Here is a 14,580-nt window from a genome sequence, read left to right as displayed (position 1 = left end):
CTGTCATTTAGACTAATCTCTCTCCTCTCTCTGCCGGCAAGACCTCTCAATCCTCCACCGACGCTCCTCGGCATTTCAGGTGGCGTGTCAGCTGCAACACAGCTGTCTCGTTCAGGATGATACGATACACGCCATATGATTTGAAAAATAAATAAATGATCTATTGACGATGAAAAAAACAGTTTACTCTAGCAGTTACAGTTGTCAGAGTGTGAGAGTACAAGAGACAAGATGCATTCAAAGATGCATTCATTCTCTTTTTAATCACACCTAATTATTCAAATCCCCAGATTCCCTCCCATCTTAAAGATGATGTTTTTGAAATTCAACTGTCAACTATATGCTGAGTTTTAAAACGGGAGGTTGAGACAGACAACTACACTGGTTCAAGTTTGTGTCTACAAATTGTTTAAAAAGACAAAAGCTGTGAACACAGTTTAGAGTGATTTTGGCAGTAATGTAGAAATACGTACTGGCCTGTTGTGGTGAAGAGTCCACAGTCCATCTCTGATCTGACTTTCTCCGACATAGAAGCCCTGTGTATTGACTGAAAGAATGAGATTGCAGATGAAAGCAGCCAAAATGAATTTCCTCCGTAGGGTGGTTGGGCTCATCTTTGGAGATTTCGCGTGAGGAGCTGGGACGTCTGGAGGAGCCGCTGCCCCTTCGAGTCCAAAGCAGCCAGTCGAGGTGGATCAGGCATCTGATTAGTATGTCTCTCCATTTGCTGGAGGGATAATGTAACTTGTTTGTCCAGGGAATGCCTCGGGATTCCCCAGGAGGAGTTGGAATATCCTGCTTGTGCTGCCGCCACCGTGACCCGACCCCAGATGAAGAAGACAATGGCTGGACGCCTCAGCAGAGTCAAGCAGTCTAGTATCAGTGGGGAGGATGTTCAAGAGGATTTAATATGCAAAGGATTCTTTTTTTTACTTTTAGAACAGACAGTGGCCCTGGGATGGAGTATACGATTTTAGGAGATCAGACAGGTACTTTGAAGTCTGATCTGATTTGGATTATGAGCCAGTGAAATGAGGCCACAATGACAAGTTCTAGCTGTATTCGGGGATCGATGATGTCAAAGAGCCAGACGGAGATCACGTTAACGCAAAGATGTCATGTGAGTGATTACTGAGCAGAAGATAATTTACTACTTCAGTAGGTGGAGTATCAGGGAAGTGAACGCACACTGCAAAGGTTCATAAAAATTAACCCTAACTAAAAGATGCTGAGACACAATTCTTTCTAGTTTCCTGAAAGAATAGAGGGTTGGAGAATAGAAGCGTTCCACTCTGGTACTGTTAAGGAGAATTACTGCTCCTGACAGACGTGTCTAAGTGGAGAAACTTACAGACCATCAGGACATAATTAGCAAGGTAGCATTAGCTGTGGGGAAACTACAGAATGAGGTGGTAGGCGTTCAGCTAACAGGGCGACGCATCGAAAACATGTTTTAACTTTCCAAAGTTACTTCTCCAAGACACATGATGTCACAGGAACAGGTCAAGTGTGTAGAGGTGTGAAAGTAATTCACGCTCAAATAATTATTTTCTTTCCCCCCATTCTTATCAATGAGATTCAATCATTTTTTTGTGTACAGCCAAGTGCTATGAATGAGGACGAACCGTTCTACAGTTTGTACCGTGGCATCTTGCCCTTCTCTGTGAGAGCAGGCTTTAATCTCCACAAAAGAGTTCAAAGAAACCACGTAAAATCCCATTAGCTCCTGAATCACATTACATACAGTATATGTGCATATCTAACCGGAAAGGTCAGGTTCTTGGGTTGAATTTGAAGTTGGCATCTTTTTAGCTGTAGACAAATTTACTAATTTACATTTTTCCCTCTGTAAACCCAGTTTGAGCCATGAGCACATTCAAACCCCTACAAGTAAACTGGGGGAAACTTGAGACCGTTCAGTCTTGTTGTTCCTTATTGTCATTATCATTTGGTTAATCAACTATTTCAGCTGCAGCTCAAGCATGACTTGTCAATTGGACACTTGTTTCTTTGTAAGCACAGTAAAGAGATGATCCCTCCCACACTATCAGAGTTCGAGGAAGCCCACCTGGTTCTCTGCAGCCAACAGCAGATTGCGGGGTGTCGGACCTGACCCGCGGATGTGTCCACATGGTTAGTTCCCTGTGATGAGCTCTCTGGAAACACCGCCCTGCCTATTAAGCCAGAATGAAGCGAGGGGGTGAACTGGATGTGACAGAGCTGTGATGAGCATTTGCTCCTCCAGCTCAATGCACCACTGATGGGCAGCTAAGTGGCCAAAGTGGACCATGTGTCAGAGAGCCACGCGCGGATTAATGATGACCAACTGAGATGCCAATGATCTGAAATGCAGCCGTCTTTGACCCCGAATCTTCACATGACGACTTTGTGTTGACTTTGGCTACATTATCTCTATCAGCTGTCCTTCTGAGAAGCCACCTAGGATAATGTTTCTTCATGCAACTATTAAATCAAGCCAATTATATGGCAGCAGTAGGGAAGAGATGGAATCTTTGTATTGTGGCACACTTCATGGTGTCAGACAGGCTGGTACACACACACACACACACACACACACACACACACACACACACACACACACACACACACACACACACACAACAGTGTCTGGAGAGCAAAGAACAACAGACGCCCAGTGAGCAGCAGTTGGCTGGTTGTCTTTTGGGCCTGATCTTCCTCATGTCAACAGTTATGGTGTTGTAATGACGTGGGGAATCTTTTACCTTGACACGTTTTGGACGCCATAATAGCCGTCAATCATGGTTTGAATGCCACAGCGTTGTTTCTCACCATGTTCATCAAAATGAATGAATGAGTTCACGACAGGATCTGTGTTTGCCTTTCATTAAACAGAATACATATTCAAATCTAATGGGCACATTCATGCCCCTCATCCCGGTCTTAGCATCCCCCCAGGACAGTGTTTGATGTTCGACAAGTTGACCCTATTTTGAATGTGTCTATATATTTGTACACATTAATAATTTAGAAATATGAGTGAAAACTAGATCATAAAATTGAAATGAAAGGACGAGTTAGTAAAAAGAATGGGTCCAGTATAATTCAGCTCTGTAGAAAGTTCCACCGCTGCTTTTGTTCGATTAAGCCGTTTGACGTTTAAGAATTTATAACATCAAATGTATTTTTATCTTCTGCAGAGGAGTTTTCCTCTCATTAAACCGGCTGATAATAGCTTCATTTGTCTTGCGTGTGGCTGTAATTGTTTTGTGGAAAGGTCATGTTTTGTATTAAATTCTGAACTGAACAATTTGTTATTTTTAGATGCTCACAGTGAGGATGAAGGATCATGAAAGTAATTACACTGGCCCGACAGCATTCGGAAAAACAAATGTGCCGCAACTGAAAAATGCATCTCCTCTTCTGTGTGTGTCGGTGTTAACTGGGGCGGGAGGTAGAGCGGCGTGTCCACTCATTGGAACGTCGGTGGTTCGATCTCCGGCTCCTCCAGTCTGCATAGGCGTCCTTTGGCAAGTGCCTGTATAAACGCAGCCCATTTAATAGATTTATTTGTCTCAATTTGCTTTGTAGGGGAATACTGAGAAATAAAAATGGTATAAACTCAGACGCAAACTAAGATTTTACTGAGATGGAATCACATTGATGCCTTTTGGATCGATGTGTTTGAAGATGGTGAGTCTCCCACTGAGCAGAGGAGTGAGGAGGAGGAAACTAAACCATGCAGCATCTGAACTGGTGTTCAGTTGAGAGCAGAACAAGCTTCTCATAATAACCCTCTTCATTTTCTGCACGTTCTGGCCACAAGAGACGTGACGGCACGTTAAACAGAGCAGAACGCCTCCAGACGGCTTCATGTGGGGATGATGCTGTGTGTGTGTGTGTGTGTGTGTGTGTGTGTGTGTGTGTGTGTGTGTGTGTGTGTGTGTGTGTGTGTGTGTGTGTGTGTGTGTGTGTGTGTGTGTGTGTGTGTGTGTGTGTGTGTGTGTGTGTGTGTGTGTGTGTGTGTGTGTGTGTGTGTGTGTGTGTGTGTGTGTGTGTGTGTGTGTGTGTGTGTGTGTGTGTGGTGAAGTCAAGGTGAGCCTTTAATGGATTCTTGTTGTTTGCACTCTCTCCACGCGCTCCACGCCCAATTCAGTCATCTGCTAAAAATAACCCCCATTTGGTTTATTATAAATTTGCTGCACTATTTTCCATTATAAGCCATAAAAAAGTTTCAATATTTATAAGGGTATAAAAAGGGGATCAGTTTGAGACTAATGTGTTGGTCAAGTCTTATTTCTTCTCCACCAGCTGCTCAGCGGTTGAAATTGCAGATTTTTGGAACGACAAAAAAAGCCCCTCCCTCCTCCCTCGGTGAGGCGCCGACCTCCAGAATAATGAGACGGCAGCTCTTGATTAAGTTTGTCCCTGATTTGAGAGTGTAATTGAACATTTAGCACGTTTGGGCTATTGACAAGCTACTTTGTGAGGGCACGCTGGTAATCCATCCCCTGCCTGCTCAACACTCATCATTACAGCGGGAGGAGTCTGGGCTCTTGTATTGATTCTTCAGTGCTTCAACAGAAAGAGAGAAATCAACCACATTCAACTGATCATCATCTCTAATCAAAGATCATATTTTCTGTTTTTGTAGCCCTCAGCTTTTAATGCCACTTGAGACACTTGTTCTCATATTCACTATTTGTAGAACAAAAACGATGACCTCCCATCTCATCATGCAGATGTTGTCTGTAGATTCTCATGTTCAGGCTCTAGGATGTTTAGAGACTTTGTAAAACTTGACAAACTGTATTTGTCATTCATTCATTTTTGAAAATGTTATTTGATGGGGGTAATTATTTTCTATCAATTACAAACATATGCAGTTCAAAAAAGAAGAGAAAACCATATAGTCACATAATTACAATAATGAAAAAGCAAACTTTGACCTCACTGTCGAATGAATGTGGGACTCACATGTGCCAAATATTACTGGTTCACAGATTTGTCAGTCAAAGGCGCAATAATAACAGACAGTAAATGTAAAAAGTTTAATATTTACTGTTAATGAAAGATTACAATTCACAGTGGGCACAGAAAGTTGTAAGAATTACACTGAAATGATGTAGTTAAATATTTTTGTAATACTAAATATTGAAATCAATGCAGTCTAAAACTAAATTTATTTTAATACATTTCAAAGGGAATGCATATATTTAAAAAAAAATATTTCAACAAGGTAAGTTATTAAAATTGAGTTCTGCTGATTATCAGGAATAAGATGGTGACAATTATAATTATACTTTATAGCCAAAAGTGACCATTGTCATTGTGTGAATGTTAGCATGTTGGCATTAGCATTTAGCTCAAAGCGTCTTCATAGTACCAGCAGCTGTTTTAGACTCGTATAGTGTGTTCACTCTAAACGCTTCGCGTATTTGGATGTCCTGTAATCTCATAGCAACAAAACCCCTTGTGAAGTTAAACCACTTCCTCTCCAGAGAAGCCCGGTCTCTTCCTACTTACCGCAGTAGCTCTGCCAGTGAAATACTGGCACTCTGATGGGTTTATCTTGTGTTACGTCCAAAACACACCCATGATTAACTTAGTGACAGTGCAACTCTTTTGAAACGTGGGTTTGTCACTAATAGCACTTGCACCATGAACTTAGATTGTTGAAAAAAGAGCCCTTCGTCTCATTACCATTTTATCATATGCTTCATATTTCTAACAGCCCTCATAAGCACTTCCAAAATGCCTCTGTGGGGATGTAATATAGGACAAAATGAAAGTTATGACTATATCAGACACACTGCTCGAACCACGGGGAGACTGAATTTGTCAAGTGACTTTGTGAAGGGAAACCATATCAGCACAGCTTTGAAGCCGCGTGCTGATAACGGCATGTTAAAGTGCCGACACGTTAATGTGAGAGAACTGTTTCAAGTGTGGAAAGATAAAAAGCGGCTGCCGCGCTGATCCAAACCATTTACCAATTTTTGGGGGAATAACCCTGTATGACTTCCTTCACCTTCCAAAGGAGCGGGGGGTTTGTGACATGAGCATGAAATCGGGCGTGCAGACGCCTCCAATGGTGGAAGAGACAGGATTGACACTAACGTGAACTGGACACAAACTGGAGTTCACGTTCTTTTCAGCCATTTGTCAACAATGACGTGTATGTGAAACAGAGATCTGCCATTAAATTTAGATTCAACATCGTGGGTTTATGTATGTAATAGGTTAACACTTATTAGTATTACATTATGGGGGTATCTTAAGTGAACTAATGAGTTTCAAGCCAAATATCATAAAATGTAATGCAAAGCATAAGACAGTTGTTGAGGTCTGTCGTTCATTCCACAGAATGTCATGCTGTGTTTTCCCACTGTACTTTCTGTAAACAGTATCGTCAATGGTAAATTGACCAAAGAGCCGTTAGAGGCAATTTAGGGTTTAGTGTCTTGCTCAAGGACGCATGCAGACATAGGGAAAGCTGGGAATCGAACCGCCAACCAACCTTCAGGTCAGTGGACGGCACTCTCTACCTTCTGAGCCACAACCATCCTTTGTTTCTTCATCACCCCTTCTCTCCCTCATCCTCCTATGACCTCTGACCCTCACCAGCACCATTGAGCTGCAATGTGGAAATTTCAAGATGGGGTGGGGCTACAAACTGTAATACCTACTTTGATTAACAATTAATAAAAGAACGCGAGTGTCCATTAACAGAGAAAGACAGTAAATGTTTTTATCCACCAACTGTCTGTGCGCTCACATTCCCATTTAATCCTTTTTTTTCTGGTGAGGCAACATTTATTTCACCTGCCGAGGCGAGCGGCATGCTATTAGCATTACAAGCATTGTAATTGTGCAAAAAAATGTCATATGGCCGGGTTTTCCTAGAAGGACACTCGTCTAGAATCACTGTAATAATTCAAGAACATATAGGGACGCTGTAGAAATAAATAATAGTTTAAGTGTCATGATACGGTCAATATATTTTATTTCCTCGGTCTGTGCAGAGGAGGGATATGGGGTCCTTGTACTGAGCATATACACGAACATAAACTTTAGTCTTACACCCATCCACCGTGTGTGTGTGTGTGTGTGTGTGTGTGTGTGTGTGTGTGTGTGTGTGTGTGTGTGTGTGTGTGTGTGTGTGTGTGTGTGTGTGTGTGTGTGTGTGTGTGTGTGTGTGTGTGTGTGTGTGTGTGTGTGTGTGTGTGTGTGTGTGTGTGTGTGTGTGTGTGTGTGTGTGTGTGTGTGTGTACGCTTAGATAACATTAAATCAGCACTAAAGTTCTTTCAGTTGAAAAATGAGCCATTTCCGAATGTACCACGATCTTGTAACGCTGCTCGACCGACCGCATGCGATCATGTTATTACCTGGATGATTTGTCAGTGCAGCTCATTGAGAAGAGTTAATGACGGGTGATGTACAGTGGAGGTTCACAGTTCCTCCTTCCACCGATAATACCAGTACATGTTGTACTGTCCACCTCTCGTTTGTCTTTGACTTCACCTCTGGTTGTCTGTCACTCTTCATCGTGCCTCGTTCTTTAAACCCTGGTTCTCATGAGCATCGTCCCGCTTCTGCTTTTTATCCATACCCATCTTGATGGTCTTTTCTGGGCGCAGTATTTGACAATAGGGTGGGTGGGATGGCTTGTGTGAGCAGCTCACAGGGTGTGATGTTGATCTCAGCCTGCCATAATGGCTCCAGCCCATTAACCCTCCCTGTCATTTGTAATGAAATGTGCCTCTGAACAGGGAACTCGGTCCCTGCCCACGTAACGTATACAGCAGACTCACCACTTCTGCCTCCATGTGGCTCGGTGCCATCCAGCCGTCGGCCCTGCTGCAGTCATGGGTCCTGTACATCCGAAGCCTCGCAGCTTTTGATGTCCAGTCAATTTTACACATCTATTAATTACATTTACAATACACGTTCTTTCAATATAATTAATGTAAATGTCAATTTTCCTACCGCCTTCTTTCCCTAATTAAATTATTTTTGATGTGTCAGTTCTTTCAAGTCTCTACATGTATTCCTTAAACATCCTGTCAGCTTAGCCTGATTCATCCAACATTTAATGATGGATTGACTTTAAAAGAAGAGCAGATTTATACAATGTCTGTTTTACATCATGGTAATCCCTACAACCTGCGGCTGCTGTGTGGTCACCTCTCTGTTCTGCTGCAGTGTCGCGCTCCACTGGGCTGAAGGAGTTCTTTGCTGATATCATGTTTTCTCCAAAGCCACGCAGGTCAGCCCCGCAGAACTGCAGGATGTGTTCCAGGAGACCTCCTCCAATATCTTCCAGATAAATGCCAACGGTAACAGACCCTCCGTCAGTAAAACTTGTGCATACATTTGTCCTTGTGCTTCTTTACCCTAACATGAATATGTCAAGACTTTTGAAGATAATGTTTCTGTCGTTGGATTGGTCCCTTTTCCAGTTGTCACACTAGAGAAGAATCTTCAAGCCCTGGGAACATCTAGAGATACAGCAGAGCTACGACAGAGTCTGTGAGTAACACACACACACACACACACACACACACACTTGGTTGTCCAGTTCAAGGGTTACACTAATCTCTGCTTTCCAGAGAAGTGCTTATTTTCTCTTTGTTTCATGGCCCTCTTTCATATTGATTATTCTTTTTTAGTTGAGCTGCCAGCAATTACCAGATTCAACGCTGATGACAAAGTGGCCAATCTAAGATGATTGCATCTGTTTAAAATGCATTACATCCCACTGTGTTGGCTGGCATGTCATCAATTGTATCGAACGTTTCTTTTTATGATCGCCTTGGAAACTCGACAATGACGCTGCTTGGCTGCTTTTATTTTTAACTTCCTTTTTTCTCCTTCAGCAATATTAATGCTGGATGCAAACAACACATCCAGTGCCTCCGACTGATGCAAATTACATCCAGTTTGATGCTTTGTGTTATTCAGCGGCCCTCGGTGTTTTGAAAGATTGTTTCAGGAGCAGTCAGGAGGCTCGTCGCTTCTTCAAGAACCGAATAGCGACTTTTAAAGCCCATCAACCAAAAGATTTAAATTTTTTCCGATGTGGTTGAAACTATTTTCCATTGTTACGATACATTTTTTTATCACATTTTATATACGTATCCAAAAATGATGATGAGTAAATCACAGCATAAAGGGGGATTTACGTGAATTGTTTAATTTTTGGGTTTAGGGTAAAAAAGCATACTTTTAAATCATGTTAGCAATAAAATGGCACTCCAAAAAAAAGTTTCTGTCGTCACCTGTCCAACCCAGGGCTTGGTGGATGAGGGCAAATTGACTGAGCTGTAATTTCTTTGTGAGTGTCTTACTGACTGGGGTTTATCGACGTGCTGTTTGAATGTGAAGTGAGTGTCTGGAACAGCGAACATGGGAATGATCAGTTTTTAAATAAAGTTGACAAAAATGGTATGACCACGAAGTTCACCTAGCAGGATCTTTTGGTCCCATTACCTGATCTTCATCAGTCGTGGAAGTGCTAATTTAATTTTTTAAAAATATGGCTTAGGCGTCAGATGTCAATAGGACAATATCCCCTGGTTAGAAATGTTAGAACTCACTGTCTGGACCCAAATGCTCGTCTTCATGCAAAAAAAACCCTCAGATCTCACGCTTAAGACCCCCCCCCTTGTTATTGTGGAAATGCACACGGTAAAAGTCTTAAGTGGATTAATGGCCGACAACCTCAAAGTGTCATTGTCTTTGTGTGAGCGCATTAGACATTCACCAGTGTTCTGACTGTAACATGCCAGAGGACACGGGGCTGTTTGGAGGAGAGTGACCCCCCCCAGACTCTGCAGACGCATTATGCTACAGTGAATCATAATTCCAGATAAACTGAATGATCCACAGTTAACAGATGAGGTGGATTTTGACAAGGTGCTCCTGAATAGTGGCCACGCATTCAGTAATGTGTGGTTAAAAGGGCTGAGGGCTGCATCACCCAACCGAAAGGTTTGGATGACCCCCCAGCGCTGATGTCCACACCAGACTTAAAGGGATAGTTAGCCAGCGGACCGTGAGGAAATATTTGCTGATTTTTACCAAACGTGCTTTAGAATCACAGGTGTTCTGTGTAAATGAGGAGGTCGTCAGTAAAAGCTTCAGAACACCGCAATGAGAATCACCAGCTAATTGGTCTCATGCTTGAGATGATCCAACTTTAAAATGTGGTTATTTTATTATCATTTATCTGCCTTTATATGATTTTTTATTTTAGTTGTTAAAGTAACAATAATCCTGTATGTCACATTTTTCAGCATGTACATTTATTAAAATATGGCAGAATTAATCCAGCAGATTTTTCCAAATTGAGTAGGGTTTGACGTTGTTTTGTTCATAGTTTAGGCGAATTACACTTTCAGTCATTAATTCATAACCTATTAATTAATGTTTAACAAGACAGTTTTACAACGACGACAGTGACGACGCTCCCGTCTCAGCTGGAATCAAGCCGACAGACGATGCTGCTGTGGCAGAGCTCGGCAGGAGGCAGCCGTCTGTTTTTATTGGAATATTGTTTCAAAAATTGTTTATTTGTTTATGATGAACGTATAGTTTGTGTTAATATGCTTCGGCACCACTGAAGGCGTTCCAATAAGACTACTTGAATTGAATGGTGCTGTGATGCCAGCAGATAAGTTCCTCTGAGTCAATCGCCTGCTGTGAAAGAGATCCCTCGCACATTATCCAATATACTGTACAAAATGAACCGCCTCACATGAATTATCCTGCACATGGACCTGGCTGTTCCGCTGAATCCCCTGCTGATTACACACTATCAACACAGAATGGCACCTGCACCTTGACGGCGCCAGGTTTTCACTGCATATAGCCTCAACCTTTCAGTCAACATAGTCAGCCATAGAGCTACAGTAAAAGCCTTAAAGTACTGTAATTAAGCAATTCCTCGAGAGCCGTAGACGATATACATTCACCATGAACTCAGGCGGGAACATGCAGGAAACATGACTTACTGTAACTGTCACGTGCTTCTGTTCAGACTCGGATGGTGACGCACCTCTTCCTCCTCCGCTCTCACACAACACGCTGTGTGTGTGTGTGTGTGTGTGTGTGTGTGTGTGTGTGTGTGTGTGTGTGTGTGTGTGTGTGTGTGTGTGTGTGTGTGTGTGTGTGTGTGTGTGTGTGTGTGTGTGTGTTCTGTTGGATATGCACATTTAAATGTCAGATGGTTTTCGCGAAACTGCAGCTCCCTCTCTCCCTGTCTGGTGTGTTTGTGTGCATGGCTTTCCATTGTTGTGGGGACATGTCCAGTCCTCCACGACTTCAGAGGACATCTGCAGGTTAGTCATTTATTTGTGAAGGTTACTTTAAGGGGCAAAGGAATGCATTATGTCTAAGTACTGTAAAACTAAGTACTGAGGAGGTCCAGTAAAACACAAAGTACAAAAACATAACTGTGAGCAGCAAGACTTTTGTGCAGCAGACGTCAGGTGGAGACGAAGTGTCAGTGGACATCAGGTCACAAGCTCATGAGTTATTCTCAGTCACTTCCATCGCATTTCGTCACATGATGCTTTCATTGGAATCGCCCCTCAGTCAAGCATGAACATCTTTTTTTTTGTGGCAATATTCCGTTCCAGCATTTCCACTTAGGGTATTTTATGTTCCAAGCTGAAATGTAAAAAAGCGTGGATGGCCTACATTAAGGGTAAATGTCATTTTCATAACTCCCTACATGAGTGAAGGGACATCTCGGACATGAATCATCCCTTTGCATCATCACTGACAGGAGCGGAGGTACAGTCCTTGCAGATCAGCTCAGAGACTTTTTTCATTCCATTGCGGAAATTTTGGAAGCAGCTTCAAGCAGTTTCAATTATTAAAATAAACTGTCGACCAGTGGTCCTCAACCTGTTGTCGGCCAGTAATCCCCGATCCATCAGCCGGGCCCCTACTGCCCCATCAAAACAAAAATATTTTAAATATATAAGAAGAAGGCAAATGTTCTACTAATGCCAGTAATTATTGTTCATAATTATGATTTATATCATTGATCAGGTATTAATATTTATATGATTAGATTTGTATACATTTTTAAATATTATTCTTATTCTTATTCCATATTACATCCTTAAAAACATGAATTTTAATAAATCATGAATAACATTATAGTGTCAAACGAATGCACAGGTTAGAAATGTTGACATTCAAACTTTCATGTCATTATTGACGACAAACGGCAGCCAATCAGAAAAAACAAGAAGAATGGGTTGTTTCAATGGAAACAGGAGGAGCCTATAGCGAGAGAACATCCTGAGGCGATACTGGAAACGCAAAATGATTTATTTCAACTTTCAAAAGAAATAGAAATGAAATTGCTTTAAGTGTGAGGCCCAGCGCGCTGGTTCTCTGGCTGCTCGTCGGCGCCGCCCGTTGTTCCTCAGGCCATTAGGTTCAAGCGATTGCGGCACTTTGACGACATGTGGCACTGAATCGCTGCTCAACTGTGTTGTTGGGAAAAGTAAGAAGTAGCCTGGTCTTCTCCCTTTGGAAACACACACACACACACACACACACACACACACACACACACACACACACACACACACACACACACATTGGAGTAAGTTTCTCTCCGGCTGCGTCTGAGCCGTTTCACATGTCAGACAGAAACCATCACCACAAAGACAAAACCAACGTGTGTTTGTGATGGAGGAGCTCCTCCTCCGCATCCTGCCAGTGTTTTTCTGCAAGAGGAAAAAAACCTCTCGCCCTCGAGTCCACAGGGACCGAGTCCTCCTCACGGAAGATTTGCTTAACATTTACGCAGTACATTACTCTTGTTACTCACACGTTTTACCCACTACAGGATGTTTATTGGCCAAATGGTTAACTACTTCAAACCAAATTGACCAGAAAGAAAAGAACACATGAAGTATGATAAGAACTGCAGAAACCATCTTCGTCATCTTCAACATCCACGATCATGGAGGAGGCGGGTGATCATGAGCTGTGCTGCAGCCTGCCACAAGGGGGCGATCGAGATGCTTTGGGAGCCGTCTACGGTTCACGCCCGAGCGGCGGATGTTAACACCAGGTGTGAATGGGGTCAAGTGGTCATCACACAACACCGGTGTATTTTAGACTTGAGTCAGTGCTGAGTTTTACAAAACGTTCCTCTGTCACCTGAGCCAGTGAGAGGTCAGCAGCCCGGTGGTTTAATCCCTATCAGAGCCCAGTAGAAGCACTGATACTGTAAATGAAGTCAGAGAACAGCCCCCACCCCCACCAACCACCTCCAGCCTCCACCGCGTCTCCCCCGCACCCTATTCCCTCCATCCTTCACACCTCCCCCGGCAGCCTGATGCTCCTACACTCCTCCGCCCCCCCTCTTCACCGGGGGCCACGAGAAACCACACAACAGAGTTGACTGATTGAAATTCACAGTGTGAGCAATTCCAATCTTTTGCATGCTGTTTCCAGCCGCCCGGCTCTCGAGCTCGTTGTGGGAGAAGAGTGTGACTAGCAGATGGATCACCGTTCGGCGTTGCTGCGGAGGTCCTCTCGGGGAGGGGGGGGGCGAGGCTTTCACTGACTCATTGATGATCCATCAGGGTTTATAGGATTCCCTTTTGCTAAATAGAGTTATCCATCCTCATAGAAAAAGTTGCTGTTGATTGAGCCACAAACTAAAATTGTCTGAGTCTGGTTAGTGAGCAGAATTTGACCTCGGAACCTTTCTACTTAAAGGAAAAACAATACGCTACATGCACTAGGCTTCAAAAACAGATGAAGAAGTACTCCGAGCACTGCTGTGGCCCACTTGGTTCGGTGTCATCGAGGTTTAATGGCGTACCAAGTTTTCATGGGTTTCCGACCCATCCAGACCGGAGAACATTCTCTAATACTTGGATTGGTGCGTTGTGTCTCAAAACCAACTGGCTTGATTGCCACAAAGTTTGGGACGCACTGCACCAACACTTAGGTCTATAATAACACACTGCTGGCTCATTTATGTTCCACAGATATTCCAGAATGTCATGCGATAGAGGCTAGAATAAAACATTCTGTTGAGTTGCATCATATGAAATGTAACATCTGGAGTTAATCCACAGTCAGTGGTTGTCTACCAAGTCCCACAATTAATGAAAGTGTGATTAAATCAACGTTAACATATTCATCACTGATTGGTCGAGCGTGATTCTGTCTGTCTGGTCGAGGACAACTGGTTGAAATGTGGTGTTGTAAAGTGTCTGATCCATTAAAGTTGTTCCTAAACGGAAGCTCCACTCGTTTCACATGGTGGATCACAGCTGCACATTCACACTGGGGTTTATTTGTCATTCCTCCAGATGCCTGACCCCGGGCACCAGCCACACAGTCGACACTCTGCTGTGTAATGTTGGTGGCTAACATGATAAAGCATTAGCTTGGCTGAGAATTCAAAAAATAATCCTTTGCATGTCTGTCGCCGCTTTCCAAATAAACTATGACTCATCAGACTGAGGTTTAACAACTCGATAAGCTTCACTTTGTGTGTGTGTGTGTGTGTGTGTGTGTGTGTGTGTGTGTGTGTGTGTGTGTGTGTGTGTGTGTGT

At 43.0% G+C, this 14,580-nt stretch overlaps 1 protein-coding gene across 1 annotated transcript in view; it reads left to right on the top strand.

Annotated features, from left to right (window-relative positions):
* tsnare1 (T-SNARE Domain Containing 1) overlaps positions 1–14,580 on the top strand; it is a 75,614-nt gene that overhangs the window by 23,898 nt on the left and 37,136 nt on the right. Inside the window, exons 3-4 of the mRNA XM_035629649.2 lie at positions 8,242–8,319; positions 8,443–8,512. Coding sequence (XP_035485542.2) covers positions 8,242–8,319; positions 8,443–8,512 — 148 coding nt within the window. The remainder of the gene's footprint in view (positions 1–8,241; positions 8,320–8,442; positions 8,513–14,580) is intronic.

This window comes from Scophthalmus maximus, chromosome 1, assembly GCF_022379125.1.
Source record: "Scophthalmus maximus strain ysfricsl-2021 chromosome 1, ASM2237912v1, whole genome shotgun sequence".
NCBI lineage: Eukaryota > Metazoa > Chordata > Actinopteri > Pleuronectiformes > Scophthalmidae > Scophthalmus > Scophthalmus maximus.
The sequence above is the reverse complement of the archived record's forward strand: the minus strand, read 5'-3'. Positions and strand labels throughout refer to the sequence as shown.